Source organism: Mycetomoellerius zeteki, unplaced genomic scaffold, assembly GCF_001594055.1.
Source record: "Mycetomoellerius zeteki isolate Tzet28-1 unplaced genomic scaffold, Tzet1.0 scaffold120, whole genome shotgun sequence".
Lineage (NCBI taxonomy): Eukaryota > Metazoa > Arthropoda > Insecta > Hymenoptera > Formicidae > Mycetomoellerius > Mycetomoellerius zeteki.
Window position 1 is genome coordinate 894,956 of NW_017256127.1, and position 19,690 is coordinate 914,645.

The following is a 19,690-nucleotide window of genomic DNA, read 5'->3' on the forward strand; positions in this document are numbered from 1 at the left end:
ATCATGTATCTGCTGGATAGATTTGTATTTGCTAGCAATGCTGATTATTTGCGAAAGGTACGAACAATGATTTAGCAATATGTGATTTGTTGTATATCGTGTATTTGTTATATCGACGAATAATGAGAAATGATTCGCAATAGTAACTGATCAATTCGTTTTCCTACCAAATCATCACATTTGTTATCACTTTTTGTTCTAATAACAAACTCATTTCTCTCAGTGCGTGAGTTAGGAGATGAAAGGTAATTAGAGATGTAGTGTCAGTTGATTAAAAATTGACAAATATTACGCGCATAAAAACGATTCTTCTTTACTAATATCATGATCCGCGCATTTACAAGATTCTCAATAGAATCGAAACATCCACACGAGTGATAATTCATTGACATCACGTCGTTCTATTTGAATTTATTCTAAACTGCTTGAATACACAATGTTTTTCTTCACTGTTAAAATGATTTACGTGATTGATATAGAACGGAAGTAACTAGCAAATAGATCAAATTGCAGATATAAATCGAACCATTTTATCAGCGATTAATAAGAACATCATTCGTCATTACACGAATGTGTGTTTTAATTCATTCATTCGTTTTGAACGTTTTGTCCTTATCCATGATAAAGTCATAGGCGCGATTGATTTGGAACTGATAGCACAACATGAATCATAGATATAAATCAAGATATCTCCTGTCGCAATTAAATGGCCGGGAAGCAATTGCATTCAATCATTCTAAATTCATTTTTAATTCTACAATACAAAACGACTTTTACTACTATTGAAATACATATTCACGACATTTAATAGTCATTAAATTAAAAAGTTGGAAAATAATTCTTTTAAATAAATTTTTTAATCTCTTTTAAGTAAATTTATTTAAACTTTACAAGATTTCTTAATCTTTAATATTATTTATATTATTGTCACTAACTAAAATGCTAAAAAGAAAGTTTTGTTAATCTAAACAGTCTGCTTAATATAAATAAATAATAACGATAATAATAACATTTTGGAGACATTTGTCAGCGATGAATGTTTTTTAATAAATAATGCCAATTAATAACTTCTAAATTATAAGTTTTTAATAAATGAATGCAAATATTGCAATGACAAACATATTAGAGTCATTTATTTATTAAAAGCTTATAATTTAGAATTTATTAGTTGACATTATTTGTAAAAAAAATTCAGTGCTTGTTTGAAAAATTTCAAACAAATGTCTCCAAGATGAATCGAAGATAAAAGGATAATATTTCTAAGAATATATTCGAAGTACAATAATATATTATATATGTTAGAACATTATAGTTATTGCGAACTTTGATATCTGTTCGAGCAATTTCAACGGCTCTTATCGCGAACGAATGTCGTATACACGAAAACACCGCAAAACGTAAATTCCAATCAATTCCCTCGATTCAAAGACTCGAAATTTGTTTCGCGAAAACTCAAAGCCGCTTTTACAGTCTCGGAAGTTGCACATGCGACGAGGGAACATGAGAGATCGAAAAACTGTCAGCGTTCCTCGTCGCAAATTTCTCATACGAGATTTATTATAGCTTAGCCCGTATAAAAAAAACATGCGAACACTTTACTCGCACTTTTGCAGCATTAATAATAAGTGTATAATTTAGTTAAATAATTTGCAATACATGTTAGTGTACTAACTTATTACATGTTAGTAGTTATTTAATATTACATTGTGTTGCCAGTGTGTTTCAAAATTTTTATAAAGAAAGGAATATCGTTTTATTTTTTCTTCTCCTAAATATATTTTTTAATTTACGGTTTGCTAAATATCTCTTGTAAGCTTAAGTAGTCTGTTGCACTCCGAACTGCGTTCGCGAGTTTGTTCAGTAGAATCCGAGTAAGCATGGTTCCGTTTGATTTCGCATTCGCAGGGCAATCCGCTATATCACAACAGAGCAACTGGAACGATAATAAGTAATCAGAGCCTGGTGCTGCAAAGTGTCACTCGCAGTAGAGCTGGGATTTACACGTGCATCGGCAATAATCAAGAGGGCGATGGCGAGAGCAATCCACTGAACTTGGACATAAAGTGTGCGTATCTGTTATACATACACATATATATTTCCCGCATTTCCCGTCATTCGCCATAATCTACATTGACATTCTAATTAAGTTAAATTATTCTCGGATTATTCAATGACAATCCAGCGCCAACGTATTTAGATTTCCTGCGTATTTTTAAATCAACGGTCACTTTTACTGAAGTATATACGTGGTAGATTTATAAAATCTTTTTGGCATATTTTCAATACGCAAATGCCCGGAATATATTAAGCTTAAAATTTATATAAATTTTCTAAAGACAGATTTGCACAATAATTTATGAAAGTTCTTCTAAATTCATATTTCAACATATATATTAACATCTTTATAATGTGATGTCTGATTGAGCATCAAATTATTAAAATTGCTTGTCAATTTTATTCGTGATATTACCTACTGCAGTATTTTAATTGCGTTTATAAGTCCAGAAAAACAATTCGGCGTGCAGTTCGAATGACTACAAATATGGTATATATGCAAGTACATATATAGTATATATAGTAATTCAAGATTTAATTATTTAAACATTAAAAGATCTAGCTTCGTTATAGGTATTTTAATTTCTAGCATTGATTGTGTTCTCACACGTTACGATCTAAAATAAGATTTTTATCGTTCATATTTAGAGAGAGAACAATTCTTCGTTCTTTTTATATCTTCAGTATTCAGAATCTGTATGCGAAATTTCTCAGCGTTATTTGAGAAATGACGGTTTTAACTGAAATAGGAACGAGGGAATACGCTATGTTGTCCTCCGAATCTAGAGTCTCTCCGGACCAGACGCTAGAGTTAATTTCTGTGTCACTGCATTCACCGCACTCTGGCACGTAACTGATACTGACACACCGGTATGCGGATCGACGTTAAATCAGCTTAGGGGCACGCTTTGTTTACGAGAGGACATAAATCCGACGCGTAGGAGGAAACGTCCACGTATTCGGAGAGGGTGCGGCGAGATCTCAGCTTCATATCGACGTTTAATATCTCGGCATCGCGCACCATAAAAGAAAACAAGGTTTCATAAAGGTTCCGAGGCGGCGACCATAAGGCAATTTCGTATGCACGCGTTAACTTAAACACCATAAGTAAGTTTCGACAGCTTTTTCAACGCGTTATAAAAAAGATTACAACCTGGTATTAGTTTGAAACGTTATGAGTTATAAAACTCGAGATGCTATGAATATAACAGCGAAATGTGTTGCATAATGAATTGACAGATTTTATAAGAAATGAATAAATACAGATTGTACAAAAATAATATTTTGATTATCTCGTGTCTTAAATTAAAGACTTTTCTATTTTTCTTATCTATTTTATTTAAAAATTGTAGTTGGTTATCGATGGGGGAAAAGTGATTTTTTTATAAATCTTAAATTCATCAATGATTCATGTATAATATGTTTCATTCAATGACGAAATAATACAAAATTCTTGCTAAATTTTAACGAGAAATATCGCCGTCTTTACTACACAATTCGCTAGGAATTTATTATGGATATATATATATATATATATATAGGAATGATGTATGTATACACGTTGGTCTGTTTTTATATTTTCTAAGTAAAATACCTTTCGCCGTGTGGCGTTCAGCGAACATTAAATCATTCAAAATGCTTTACATACGTAGGAACATGCACATACGCGCATAATCGACCAATCCTGCCTTAAGTTTGTGTGTATAACTTACGACTGACTGACATACGCTACCGTTTATATGGCAGGGGCGCTCATCAGTATTTAGTGGCATTAATGCACATAAATTATCCACGGCTAATCCACGCATGGATTAATAGTTGATCAGTACTCCATGCTTCTCTCTCTCTCACTCACTCACTCACTCACTCACTCTCTCTCTCTTAATCATAATATATATACAGATTGTCTAATAGGGCTTATTTAATAAATATTAGATTAAAAAGTGAATAATGTTAAGAAAATTAGTCTGGATATATGGATTTAAATCTTTTAACACAAAAGAAAAGATATTATTTTTAGAAATCGAAAGAAAAAAAATAAAAATATTACACTTATGAAAGAAACATACGCCGAAAAGTATCTGAACATTTTTTTCTGATTAATAGTAAAGTCAGTGATAAAAATTTGTTTTCAAATTTGTTGGAAATTATATTTATATTATTAACTTTATTAAAATTTTGAGTCTAAGACAAATATATTGTAAACTTTCAATTGGATTGCTTATTGACTTAAATTATAATAAAAAGTTGAAGCATGATAACAAAATTTTTTATTATTTCGTCGCTTTTTATGAATACAGCATCGCAACGACATACGTCTTTATCATTTAACTATCTTTGTAGGATGTCTCCGGCTAAAGCTTTAACTGAAATTACCATGCTGTAGTGCTAATCTTCTCTATTCCTTTCTGTTGAAACAGCATTATATATTTTAAAATAGATTTTATTCTTTTTAAAGAATAAGTACAATATCAGTAAAGATGTCTCGCATCATCAGAAAGATTCACATTTCGCGAAAATTTGGATTCGTGTGCGCATCTTTGTATCAGGACTCCGGTGAAAACTACGCAAAATTTTACGTAATTATACTCACGGTTATATTGGTTTTAATAACCCTTTTGGCAGGGTAAACGGAGGAGTCTCGTGAACGTCGAATGTTCCTGTATAATCCGTATTTTCTTTGTTCCCTCGGGCTGCAGCCTCGCTATTTTACAGCTAACTAAGCGGCTTAAGATCCCGGATACGGCAGAGCCCGAAGGAGAAGTTTCTTGCCGTGTGCATAATTATACGTGCTGAAACTGAATTAAAATCTTCAACTACGTTACTCTTTCGCACACACGAATTCGCAGATTTTCTCGGACGATGTACATTTGCACCTATGTTAAAACTCAAGCTAAAACTCAATCGAAAATTATACATATATGAGAAAAAAGTTGTGCTCTTTTTGTGTATACATTTTACACATAATTTTAGAATATTCTTTATCATGATTGAGAAAAATGGTAATTTGAACAGAATAGAATATTTAGCTTGAAGAAAAATTAATTCAATCTTTAAAAATATCACTATGTGAATCTAAATATATGTCAAGTAGATTAAAAATATTATTATAAGACAATGTCATTAAGTAGATAAATTTGTAATTGTAATTACTGTTGACAATGAATATTAAAGGAAAGATGCACTAATTGTAAATCGTTAGATAATATTAACCTTTTCAAACTTGATCTTATTGGAACCATGTCAAAAATTTTTTTTAATTAAATTCTAGGGCGATTTAATAAATAATTTATACTAAACAATTAATTTTTTTTCAAAATTTGAACTATTTTTCCATCATATACATTATTATGTACATCTGATCTCAGATGATGTCGATATTATAGAATTAAATAATTTCAACGGGCATTGCCTTCAAATTTGATATACATTACAATGTACATAGGGTCTGAAGAGGTTAACAGTAAAAATTTAAGTAATGCAAAATATTCAAGAGTTTTTTTAAAAATATTCCGACTGCATTTTCTGGGCACGATACGTGCTTTAAAAATTCACCGATCCGCAATGCGTCTCTCTAACGCGATCACGTGTAACCTTCTCGAAGTACGTTACCTTAGACGAATCGATACTAACTTACAAAACAAAGATTGTTGACGACTGAATCTTTGCTCGATTTTTATATAATTGCATTCTGCACAAGGAATTCGAGCTTCCGTCCAGTATCGTGCAAATTATAAGGCAAGCATCGCCCTAACAACCTGTAATTAATGCACCGAGCCTAAAAATTCTGCCATTCTGTCGCCCGTTGAAGTTAACGTCGCATTTAATCGGAGGGTTTTAAACTGGAACGTAGCGATTAAAAGCGATAACAGTAATTAGCCAGGAGCGAGTGGTCGACAACTGGCTTACATATGTAAGCTTAATACATTATTACTCTAGATTAAGATTTTAAAAAATGAAAATTACATGTGCACGTTGTACAGCATTAGACAGTGAAACGTGATACGCAACATTAATAAAATTTTGTATAACACGAGAATAATGCGATAAAAAAACGCGCCGCTCTTTTCTGTTCAAACTTTAAAGGAAACTCTTAAATATTCAAGAGACACGACGACAGTAGTATAGATTGTTTATCCAATAATGAATAATAGATGACACACGACGTGTTGTTTTAGTAAGCAAAATAGCTTATCTTTTTTAATAAAAAAAATGAATTATTATTTTATATTGCTGTCAAAAATGTACGTTGATCAATATCGTGTGAATAAGATACACCAAATGGATTCCGTTACACGAATACAGCCACCTTGTTTTTCTTTTCTATATCGATATCAGCATCTAAAAAAACGAATTGATGTAATATTTTGTACAGAATCATCAAAATGCTTCTTGTACTGGATTATCATAGTATTTCTTATGAGATGGGCACGCAAAATTCCTCGCAGCGATCTCATTTTCTCTCGTCATACAATGCGGTTTCGCAAAACGAACATGGCACAAACACGCGGGCAACATAGCTGCGCGCAAAATAATCTAGGTCGCTCAAATAGAAATTGCACGATTAATACTTAATTACACGTCGCAGCAATTTCGCGCGCTTATAGAACCACTGCACTTTTATCACGTAAACTTTAGCGAGAGAACGCGAGAGAACGCGAGAGACCCTAATGCGAATGAAATATTAAACTCTTTTATTTAGCGCGAATATAAATCGAATAATAAGAAGAAAGTAGCGACGAGATTTCGTCCTTATTAGACGATTTTTCTCTTGGCTTAAGGCTGCTTTCTTAGGATCTTTGTTTTAGGTGATTCATTATCCTGACATGATATACAGAAGACGTCAAAAATTATAATAGGAGCAAGCAAAAGACGACGTTTCTTGCAGAAAGAGTAGGTTCTAAATGGATTGAAATTCTTCGACAGTCTCGTTTTTAAGAGAAACAAGAGCAATCTCTATTATATGTTTTGTAATCTATCATTCTTAATATATTTTGTAAAATTATCATCTGAAATTTTTATAAAAAGTTTTTAATTCAATGATGAAATCGTGTATTAGCGTTCGTCGAACGTAATTATATGTATGTTTCGATGGAATTTATGTACCTATAAGTAAATATAAGTATGCCGGAATTAAAATTTTGTGAATGTGTGTCCGATACTTGAGAAACAGACTTTCAAAATGCGTTTTGTCCAAAATTTGGAATTTTCAGAAAACGAGAAAAAAAGAAACTACGCACATAAGAAAACTGTGCACTTTACAGAAAATAACAATCAGTAGGACGTGAAATATTAAACAAAATTGCTTAATAATTGCTAAAAATGTTAAACAAATGCATTTTATTTGTTTCTAGTTAAAAAACATAATGCACTTCTAAATGTTTATTTTTTCAGCATATAAATTAATGATGAAAAATGCTTTCCAACATCTCAGAGCTTATAATATAAATTATAAGTTATTCAACACTGAACACTACGCCATCTCTAACTAAAAAAAATGAAACTTTGGACAAAACGCATTTTGAAAATCTGCTCCTCACTTATATTGAAAGAAAAATGTTTAGTATTTGCAACTATAATTATATAATTATCATAATTATGATCATTACGACTAATGTATATAGTAATAATAACTATATGTATAGTTTTATTAACAAATATACGTAATTCGTACAGAAAATGATTAAAAATTTCAATTAAGTTATAGTAATTGCAATTATTTTCATGATAATAATAACTATAATTTATAGTTATTTTCGATGCCAACTATAATATATATTTGTTGATAGAGCTATATATAATATATAGTTATTATTAATAATATTGTAGTAATAATAACCATAACTAACAATAATTATAATATATTACGTAATTATAATCACAAGTACCAAAAACTTTTCTCTCTGTGTACATGCGGCGAATTGACTGCGGCGACTACTCCCGTGATATGGTAAAAGGTTGGCACTTTATTTCGATTCAACACAAAAATCATGCCAATTTATAACCGGTTCGATCCGGCACGACCGTCTCTCGATCCCCAGCGCGGCGGAAGTAGATACGTACGTCATCGGTCAGCCGGCATGTTATCGGTACAATACGTGCGCTCTCGCGGAATTCGTTTCGCTAACTTTAGATTCCGCTCGCTGTAATTTAATTACACGACGGACGGCGCAAACTAGAATGCCGCCACCACCACCGTCGCTCTCTGACCCGGATGAAATATGTCAATGAATTTATCGCAGCCGCCGGAGCCGGACATTTATTCGCGCTGCAAAAGTGAATTCGATTTCTCGCCAGGCGTTTTGATTTATTCACCGTGATAGATTGGATAGATTATGTAGTCGCGTGAAAAAAGCCGAGCCAAGACGTCGCCCGGACGGCGATCGATCGATACGTAACGTCACCCATCTGTAATCCTTAACAATACGTCGCCTCCGCTCGGGCGTTTAGGTGGTTTGCGGCGAAATTCCTTGAGCGATTCTTCGGTTCCGTGGGAATACCGGGAGAGATTCTCAGCGGAATGCGGAACGAATTAATTATTCACTGTATTAATATCTCAAGGGAAATCCATTGTGTTGAATGCAGTCGACACACATCGACCGATAATTACCCCATTGAAGATCTCTTCGTTCGATAACTGCAGCGTAGCGGCGCGATTGCGCACAATCGAGTTCATTAACGTCAATTAATCGAGGTATTCAATTAAGATAAAATTCTCCACGAAATTCTTCAATATTAAATATTTCGGGAATTCCTAAGCACAAGCTTTATCGTACGGTGTATCGTGTCATGTCGCGATAGTCATCGTGTGCTATGCGCGTGAGATACGACGCTCGATAACGTACGTCGAAGATTCATCGATCGGTCGCTGGAGCTACGGTGCTGCGTAGTCGCGCATCTAACTGGGTCCATTAACGCCACCTAATTAATGTATCTGATTAGGCAAGGCATCGACGCACATGTATCATCTCAAGTCCCAGCCACGCTCGATCCATATAATATCTGGTATCTCGATATAGTTGGACTGCAAGTCCACCCGCATAAGCTATGCGAATGTACATCGTCGCCACGGCACCAGCATAAATCTTCGTTATTTGACGTAATAGCCAGTCGTGCGGGCTCGCTCGCACGCACGTATACACGCACGCCGTAGATTATTATTATTATAAATTCCGGTGACGTACATTCTGGCGACGTTCTTACGAATTTTAGCGACGGCGATGATGTACGCTCAACGTGGCGCTACCCGCGCGATCGACGAAGATTCATGGCGTAAATATCGTAAACATAAAATAATATGCCAAGCCTGGTACCCTATCTGCCTGTATAGGATGTTCCGAAACTAATGTACCGTTAAATCTCCTAAGGAATCTGTCAACGGCAGAATATCCGATAATTCTTGGGTCGACGTTTCCCCGCGTGTTCTACAGACGCACTCGCTGTTTAGATATTCGAAAAGACTTTACTGTATATATTTATATGTATATGTAAGTATATATATCTCATAATTTTACTTAAAAGCGAGAGAAGTTTGTCAAGTACTTACGTAATAACAAGACATCCTATTCCCCCAGTAATTAAGTAAATAATATCCGTATACATTGTATTCACGTAAGAGTGTTTTTGAGTGTTAGACTCTTATTTGCAATTGAATCTATTCTATCATAGCAAATTCCTTCGTTCCCTGTAGTAACATCGAGCTCTTAATTATTTCTAAACTGTTATTGTTGTACATGAACTGTACACTGAAAAAAAGATTGGCTGCTGCAGCAAATTAGATGGTAAAATATGGCATAGCATTTTTAATTGGCTGCAGCAGCCTATTTTTGGTTGCGTTAGCCTATCTGCAATGTCAGTATAGGATTTCGATAGACTAACACAACCAAAAATTGACGGCTGCAACCAATTAAAAATGCTATGCCATATTTTACCATCTAATTTGCTGCAGCAGCCAATCTTTTTTTTCAGTGTAGCAAACGAAAACTTTCTCAAAAACTCGAAGGTTATAATATTTAATTGAAAAAAAACTGATCGAAAAGTCATAATGTAAATTTTAAATGTTCTTTTTCAGTTTTCAACTTGAAATTATCGAATTTGTATGTACTGGAATTTTTTATTAAGAAAAAAAATTATGGAAAAGATAAGAGTATATATGAAAAATTATTAGTTTGATATATAAATTATATTTACGAAAAGGATAATATATCACGCAAAAAGAAAAAAATTATCAAAAATAGTTAATTGGGAAGACGCCCGCACGGAATTTGAGGAGATCCGGGTTCTCAATCCCGGCTAAGGTAATATTTTTCGCAACAACCCAGATAACACGTACGTCCAAAAACGAGACGTAAGACATCTAGACGCCTAAAAATATCTTAAAGACATTTTTTTAAAGACATCTTATAGACGTCTAAAGATATCTTTAAAAAGACATCTTAATCTTATCTAGATTTTGGACTTTTTTTTATCTGAAAAGTTCTCTACAGGTTTTAAGATGCTAATAGCATCAAATCGGCGATCTAATCTAGTTTGGAGGGATTATTATTATTTCAATTTGTGTTGCAAGTAATCCGAGAGTAATCGGTGTGTAATTATATATCTGAGATAAATTTATTTAAAATACATGTAGATGTATTATTCCAACATACAACTTTGACTGTAATTGGTGTTTCTCTTACTTAATTAAAAGTAACTTAATTTTGTATTAGTTTGTATGTATAACATATAAACTTTTTTTATATATAACGTATAGACTCTTCTAATCAGTGATTTTAAATCATTTCTACAGAAATTATTTCCGAAATATTTAGAATACGTTATACCTCCACGTTAATTCGTTATCGTAGATAATCGAAATGGACCGACCGAATTTCCGAATAGAACAAAAAGCAATCTCCCACCACCACACTTCGCGTATGTCCATGCGATCCACGCGCGACAGATCGACGTGCATTTTTCACGATGCAGCCGATATTGCGTCCCGTTGAATTATGCATACACGGCGCAGATATCATTTCGATAGCTGGCATGGACGCTTGGCGTGAGCGATCTGTCACTGATGCTTAATGACCGGCATTAATTGGTTATTGTCAGTGCCTCGACCATCGATATCCTGTATTACCGCGATATCGCGATATACTCGACACTCGTCTTTATCAAGAAGCAGAAAGAAATTGATTCTAAGATGATGAAATTATTTTGAATAAGTCTCCTCTTAGCACGGAAGTTTAATCCATTTTTTGAAAACGAAAAAGATATGCAATGATTCCCAACAACCAACGAATAACATGTAACTATTAGTTATAATTTTCTACTCAACAATATAACTGTAATATAACACGTTGTACATAACAGTTATATTTTTGAGTAAGAAATTATAACAGTTATGTTACTTAGTTGGTATTGACTGGAGTAACGCATCGTGTGCATATCTAGTTTAACCATCATCGACAATCTCGATATAAAAATTTGTATTTTGCATTCGCAATGTTATATTATGTAAGTCCATTTCACCGATGTAAGTTCTCTGCGCGGTGCACGTTCCTGAACATTTGAAATTTTTCACGACAAACTTTTATTAATCGATAATGATGGTACAGTGAAAAAGTCTATGTGAGCCAACACAAGTTCTTCGTGTGTAAACGTACAATTAAATTAAACTGTTATTAATTTATTCTCACAAATTTATGCGTATTTTCGAGTATTGCAATAATGCAACATACACACAAAGTGCATTTCTTAACTATTCCGTAAATCGATGAAAGAATTCCAAGTAAGAGACGTTACGATAAATGATTGGTATATGTATTTCAATCAGTCATCTATAAAGCTTACTATTGCTTATTATATTACGATTGCACGATATCTGCGTACTTGCAGCAGAAATACGAAATTGCGTTTGTCATGAAACGCGAATTCGCCTTTCTATATGTATAACATAATCGCGTAAGGCTCGTCGCGCTCCAATTGATGACCTTTATTGCAACCTTATGACATCCTTAAAATATTTTTCGACGATCGTCGTAAGAGGACAAAGGTTCGTCTTTCATATAACCCTGTGGGACGTATGGACAGGACACTGTCCGGAGTATTCCAGGCATCCGCAAGATCGGACTTCTTTCGACAACTGTGCAAAGTACAAAGGGGATGCAATACTCAGGCACCGGATACCGTCCGGAATTTTATGACTGATCTAATCAATGAAGAGTCTATCTAGCCTCTATATGTGCGCCGGATATCCCGCATGCTCTACGGCTCTCCACTTCCACGTCCAAAGTATTATTGAATTTCCAGACGAGACGGACTAGACTTTCGTTCTGTGAGTCGAGGTCGCGAGGGATCCTTTGTCAGCTTACACCGAATATCTTCTTTCATGGAAGTGAATGTCAATTGCAGATACTACTGGAGATAACGATCGATCATATGCTCCAACTTGATGAATGCATTCAGATGCGTAATAATCGAGAAATGTATTAATTTTATAATAAAAATTATGGGCCATGAATTTCTTGTGGAATATTTTTATTCTATACGTAAATTTTCTCATTTTAAAAATCAAATCGAAAAAATATAATATACTGATTTAAATACATTTCTTTTTTATTTTAATTGTTATTTTAACCATTATCTTAGTTTACACAGAAAAGTGCATATTCTTCGAGTAAATTCCATAAAAGACAATTTCCTTAAAAATATAATCGATCATTTGCCAAAATAATCCATCTATCAAAATTCATGATTCATTTGTCAAGTAGTTCCAGAAAATGTACGCAGTATATCTTTCGCATAGAATTATATAGTTTGTCTTTTTTCTATTTCTAACATGTAATTTAAATATGAAGTTCAGTTTGGGAGAAGATGTAAATGTTGTCATTATTTTATATTATAATAGAGAAAGTTAGTATGGTGAAATATAAGAATATCTTAAACATACTTATGCAGTTTCTTCATTTGCGAACAGTTTGCAAAGTACTTGAGAATGCTTTCCCACTTTTTTTTTCGTGATGTAAAGAACTGCGTGCACAGCCAGAGGTTTATTTTCTTACCGAGTGGGTAACAATGTACTTTCAGTTGCCATGAATTGTGAAAGATGTTAATAACAGTTTCGCGACAGAGGATGTAATAAGAGAAAACGTTGTTCAAGAACATACGCGAATACCCCCCTTCCCCCTGAACAATGAAGACATGCTCTACTAATGGTACACTATTGCAATATGTAGATTATAGGATATATATACATGTATATTGCGTATTATGTATATTACGGCGATATCAGATACCGTGTCGACTGAGGTTGACACGAAACTCGGGAATGGTGCAGGGACATGAATTCCATCGTTAATGCTTAATTACGGGTAGTGCTTAATAATCGTATTAGCCTTCGGCGTATACTAGAATTTACGTGTCGATCATTCCTCGATACAAACCCCGATGAAAAGATCTAATCATGTTACTAGATACTTCCAGTATTAATGAAAGATATTCATTGTGAAGCAGGCGTCGATCGTATCTTGTTTAACTTTAAAATTAATTAAATAATTAATCATCGAATATTATGTGCGTGCGTGTGTGTGTGTATGTGTGTGGATGCGTGTATCGTATACACATATATGCTGTTGATCATTAAAGTTACAACATTGGAAAAAATGTCTTATATTGAATCGAAATGTAAGATGGATAAATCGTAGAATATGAAAATGAGCTTCTAATAAAAATATTAAGCATTTCTAAATAATCTCTATACTCCATGTAGCATAAAATATTACATATCTCATATCTTTCTTAATTTTACAATTATAATAGCTATAGCAGTGTATATATATATATATATATATCACGATCGAAATGTCAGTCAATGTGTTAATGTACACACTTGTACATACACGTGTACTAATATATGATATAATGTGTACTAGACATGCTTAGTACACACGTGTACTAATCATTGTATGCATTTATTAAAATGTATACTGTGACAAACGACTCGCAATATTACTCTTTCATTAATGTGTTGTAGCAAATGTATGTATTGTCTATTAAATGAATATACACGGAGAGAATTTTTTTTAATTCACCTTGAAAATATGCTAAAATTGTGGTACAATATAATATTTTAAAGATTTTTACCATGCAAAGATTTTTACATTTATTAAAAATAATAGACATTTTTATATTTGATTAATACTTTTGCTAAAATCTTATGTAAATGCATACATTGATTAGTTAAGTGTATACATTTATATTCAAATTTTAGGCTTTTACTATGTGACTGTATATTAGATTCTTTTAAAATAAACTAAGGACATTATTGTGTTGAGTATATACCGTTTCTTGAGATTTAATTCATCTTAAGTAATTTTCGATATTAAGTAACTCTTTTATTATTGATAGCTCAGTATAAAATTCATCATTTTTATGTTTTATGATCGTAATTTCACGATCGAAAACAATAGCAAAGATCGTTATATAGATCATATGTATCCTCTTTATCTACGTGCTCCACAAATTATAAAAAATTCAGTAATTGAATTGAAGCGTACGGCATATATCATGAAATAGATATTGTGTTTTCGCCATCGAATAATATTTATCGTCGCGTTGATGCTTTCTCACAAGATAAACTCGCGCGATGCAAAGCTTATATTCTCATCGCACGAACCAACATTTACATTTCTAGTCGTGCCGGTATGCCAGCACGGTCAGACGAAGGTATTCGGCGTGGCGCGACAGGAGACCGCGAGGATCCCCTGTGAGCTGGAGGCGAACCCGCCGGAAGTATCGTTCACCTGGAAATTCAATAATACAATGGAGGCGGTGGACATACCTCAGGCACACGTCACGAGCGACCGTACACGCTCGACAGCCTCCTACACACCAATGACCGAGCTGGACTATGGCACTCTCCTTTGCTGGGGTAGCAATGACCAGGGTACTCAGCTCGAGCCGTGCGTCTACCATATCGTGCCAGCTGGTAAGTGCTCGACCTCACTGCACAGCTTCTGAAAAATTGCTTCGGATCTAACCCACATACGTCTCTCATACTATCCTTACAAAGCGCGCATTCCTCTCTTTGCTCTATGATTTATTAAAAAATATTTACGCAGCGATCTCTTTTAAACTCGTTTATCGCATTCTTATAAGCAGATTATATACCCCCGTACTAATATCAAAAATAAAAATTATTAAAATACAAATGCCTTTTTGCCCGCTTGGATATACCATAATGAAATGTGCCACTGTATTTTCTACTATAATTGCTACGTAATGCACTTTGAACCAATTACAATGTAATTAATAATTCTGCAAAAATGTATTACATGCAAATTTAAAGTGGCTTAATTAAATGACGCAATAAACGCAATGTATTTTCTGACTTGACTTGTAATCGCGTGCTGCATTTAAATTTTTTTAATTGAACGATTGAATTAAAATACAAACATGTAAATTACACAAATTACATATACATAAATGATGTGACGTTTGATATTTCTTGTATGTGACTGCAATCGCTGATATTAACATCGTCATCACCAGGTGAATAAATCAAATGGAACGAAGATAGATAAATCTTTCGATGACATCGCAGCTGCGACACAACTTTTTAGAGTACAACAATCGATTTTAGTAGACGAATGTTGTGCCATTCTGAAACTCTTGAAAAGCGCGTTCGATAGATTCGATGCATTTACTCTTCTTGTCGTCGAAACACTATCATCCGACATCCGGTGAATTATAAATACACAACGCGTTCTGCAATTCACTGCGTCTTCATCGAATTATCGGCATTTCGATAAACCGGAAGGTGAACTCAATGTAACTTCAATAAATCAATGTACTTTTCAAATTTTTTTGCTTATAATACTTTTCTTGTACTTTTCTTGTACTTTTCTTGTACTTCGAAATGTTCGAGAATGGATCAGAAATTGTTACTATAAAGGTACAAATTTAATAATATTTAAAATAAAGAAAAATATTCGAGTAAATTCAGAGCTGCAAACCGGTTAAAACAATACGTTTACATTTGCATATTATTATTTTACATTTGTTTGTTATCACGATTACAGAAATTATGATGTTTTGTAAATAAATGTATTTACACATATTTTCTTCATTATAATATTATATTGCTGCCTTGATAGAAAAATGACACGAGTAAAAAAGTAATTTTTGAGAAAATGAAAGGAAATCGATCCTAAAGACTTTAGATTCAATTTTCTTTCATAATTTCAAAAATGTCAATTGTATCATTTTTCTATTTTAACGATATATTGGATATTTAATGATATATTGGATACATTAATATACTATTATTTATTTTATACTAACTCTTTACAATCGCTATTTATATTAGTATTATTATATCTTTAATGTACCAATGTAACTTTGCATTCAACAGAAACTGTCTTCAGATACATTTATGAAATATTGGAAAAATAGCAGGTTATTGCATCTCTTATTGCAACATTCTTTTGTATCAATATTTTCTACAAACGTTCGCGCGATTTTTACGATTGATTTAAATTATGTATCTCGGATTGTCGTGAATTCGTGTTACATTCTTAAAATCAATTCAATGTAACACAGTTTACCATATAAAAATTGTCTTCGTGTTCGAAATATGTTCGCGCAAAACGCATTGAAAAGAAATATATTGCTACATTTTTATCGCCGCGGAAAGCATAAAGATTCGCGTGCAAACGGGTTAAAGGACGCAAGTATTTTTACATACATGACGGAAGAATCCATTTTCCGCAATAGGAGATACTCTTTAAGGTCCATAAAGGTCAGGGCAGGTCGTAGAAACGGACGCATCAATACGTGACAAACGCATTTTAGTACGTCGCTTGGTACTAAACTACTGGAACGTACAATAAAAATCGTCATTAAAGTGAACGTTGCGTAAAAAGGACATGTCAATTTGAGTACCGTAGTTGCTCGAACAAAAACGAAAATTCAAACTAAACTCGTATCGGCCGATGAGAGGCGATCAAATCTAGAAGCGCGCATGAGACAGTTGCTCCGTCAGCAGCTTTTTTCGTCTAAAATGAAAGTTTTATTTTCGTTTGAAACAGGTACTTATTTTAGTTTGTGAAGAGCTTTTAGCTGTGATCTTTAAATGTAATAACCTTGCATATATAGATAAAAGATTGGACAGTAATAAGTGGATATATAGTATTATTCTTTCAGGCATTTGTGTGTCATATGAAATCAATTCTGTCATACCAAATTTTTCTACAAATATACAATCATAAATAAATAATTTAACAGTAGAGAGAAACACTGTCTCTCAATTGAACAATTCCGATTTAAATAAATTATGTCTTTATAAACCAGATATAATTACGTGTTTAATTTAATTAACAGTTTCTACCACAAACGATTTCCACCATCATGTTCGTTTGCGGAATCAATTCCGTCTCGGCCAGATATTCTCTGTGGTATCATAGGATACCTTCCAAATTCGCCAATTAAGCATTCATTCATGTTCGCTAATTAGCCCATTAATCGATACGCAGAATCGTGCTCGATATTGACACTGATCGCGCGCGAATCCAACAGGCCGCCCGGACACACCGCACAACTGCTCCTTGTTAAATCAAACCACCGACTCGATCTACGTGGAATGTATAGAAGGCTTTGACGGCGGCCTGCCGCAAAAGTTTACCATGCAGGTGGACCGTGAAACCGGGTCCGGCAAGAGCGGCGGCCCTACGACTGTCTTCAACCAGACGAGCAAGGTGCCCGTCTTCTCCGTCAGCAATCTGGATCCCGGCAGCAACTACGAGGTTTCCATTTACTCCACTAACGCCAAAGGTCGCAGCGAGACCGTGCATTTTCGCGCCACCACCCTGAATCTCCCTGAGAGGCGAACAGGTGAGTCGTCCGGTCGCGAACAACTGAACTGAGAGAATGATCGATCGCGAATCGATCCGCGATTAAGTCGTCCTCGATGTACTTACTAGACGATTCATAAGTAAGCTTCGAACAGCGCGAAGCTTTCCTAAATGATGCGGTATCGTCAGATAGAGATTGGAAGGATATTCCGGAGTTTTAAGCAGCTTTGTATTTCAAGTGAAGTTCTGTTCTCAACTACAATAATAATAATAATGCTAGTAACAGTAATAACAATATTAATGATCATAAATTAAAACGATAACAGTAATAAATAATTTAAAAATTTATATCTTTACATATCGTTTATTAATATAAAAATATTTCTCAACTATTATATATATAAGAAACTTTTTGCATATGTTGTTTTGTGGACCTTTAAGATATTTAACTTCACTTGTTTTATTTTAATTTTCATTAACAAAGAATTTTAAACATCGCGTAAATATTTCATTTATTATCATAATTTTGTAATTACATTGTCCTCCCTCGGTGAAAGATTTTTTGAATCTCAACAAAATAATTTATCGAGACCGCTCATAGTCCTTCGATCTCGCTCCAATGTCGCAACAATACCGCCCGTATACTTTGTCACCGCAGCGTAAAACAAATGCGTCGTAAATGTATGCGAGAATATATAAACGGAAAGTGGAATATAAAGGAAGCATCGCAAACGGATATTGCTTATGAATCGATCTAATATTTTGAGCACTGTTCGCTACGCTGCACGGCCTTGCATCGTAGAGCTCGTGTGAACATGTTGATCCTCTCTCATGCAATAACATCGTAACTCGATTTCAGCGGCTTTTTGAGTGGCCGCATGAAAGTTCACGAGTATATTAAGCGCGCACGGCCCATAATATACCGTGCATTTGTGTTGATTCGCGCGGAGATCATCCAGACAGTTTGCACTAGATATTCCTCATTACCGCTCGGAGTTAGACAAACAACTATAGGATATATGCGGAAAAGTTTAAATCAGTAATAAGTTCATAATGGAATTCGATTTCTCTCCCTTCGTGACGGAAATGTAACTCATAATTTAATTAGAAAATAATTAAGCAAAGTTATTTGATAAAAGAAACTGAATATTCATTGATGCTGATAACGAATGCATGTTTAACAGTAAATTAACACAATACTAAAGCATAAAAACGGTAAATTAAATTGTAAAACAAACTATTTTATTTGATCTTCTTCTATTGCAAAGATATATATCTTATAACTTTCTATAGGACGACTTGTTACATCTAAGATCTATTTGAAAATAAGTAAAGCACTTTGATCAAAACTACTCATAAATAATTTGATACACATAGATATGATAGATATGCATATTTCAAAGAAAGCAGGTATTTAATCTGCTTTGACGCGATTTTTTTATTATCCTCCTTAGATGAAGAAAAATTTAAATAACACTTTTAATTAAGATACCATGATCGAACAAGCACTGCAGTTAAATTGTGAAGTTATACTTAAAATAGAAAGAATGCCATAACAAGTGTAAACGAAAACTGCTTAAAAAGAATATTCTTTTAAAATCATATAATGATTCGTCATTTTGTGAAACTCAGTATACTCTTGATAGTACTTTTTATGGAATATTATTTTTATCATTTGTTCGCCATCGTAAACATTGATTATAAAATATTTCGAAAATTCGGCATTTATTAACTTTCCAAACACGAATATTATTCTCGAATACGAATATTATTCTCGAGACGAATAATACCAAGTTTCGGTA

General features: G+C 33.7%; 1 protein-coding gene across 1 annotated transcript in view; it reads left to right on the forward strand.

Annotated features, from left to right (window-relative positions):
* Positions 1-19,690, forward strand: part of LOC108731160 (uncharacterized) — a 294,726-nt gene that overhangs the window by 260,829 nt on the left and 14,207 nt on the right. Inside the window, exons 10-12 of the mRNA XM_018461318.1 lie at positions 1,906-2,065; positions 14,732-15,025; positions 17,614-17,928. Of these exons, the coding sequence (XP_018316820.1) occupies positions 1,906-2,065; positions 14,732-15,025; positions 17,614-17,928 (769 nt within the window). The remainder of the gene's footprint in view (positions 1-1,905; positions 2,066-14,731; positions 15,026-17,613; positions 17,929-19,690) is intronic.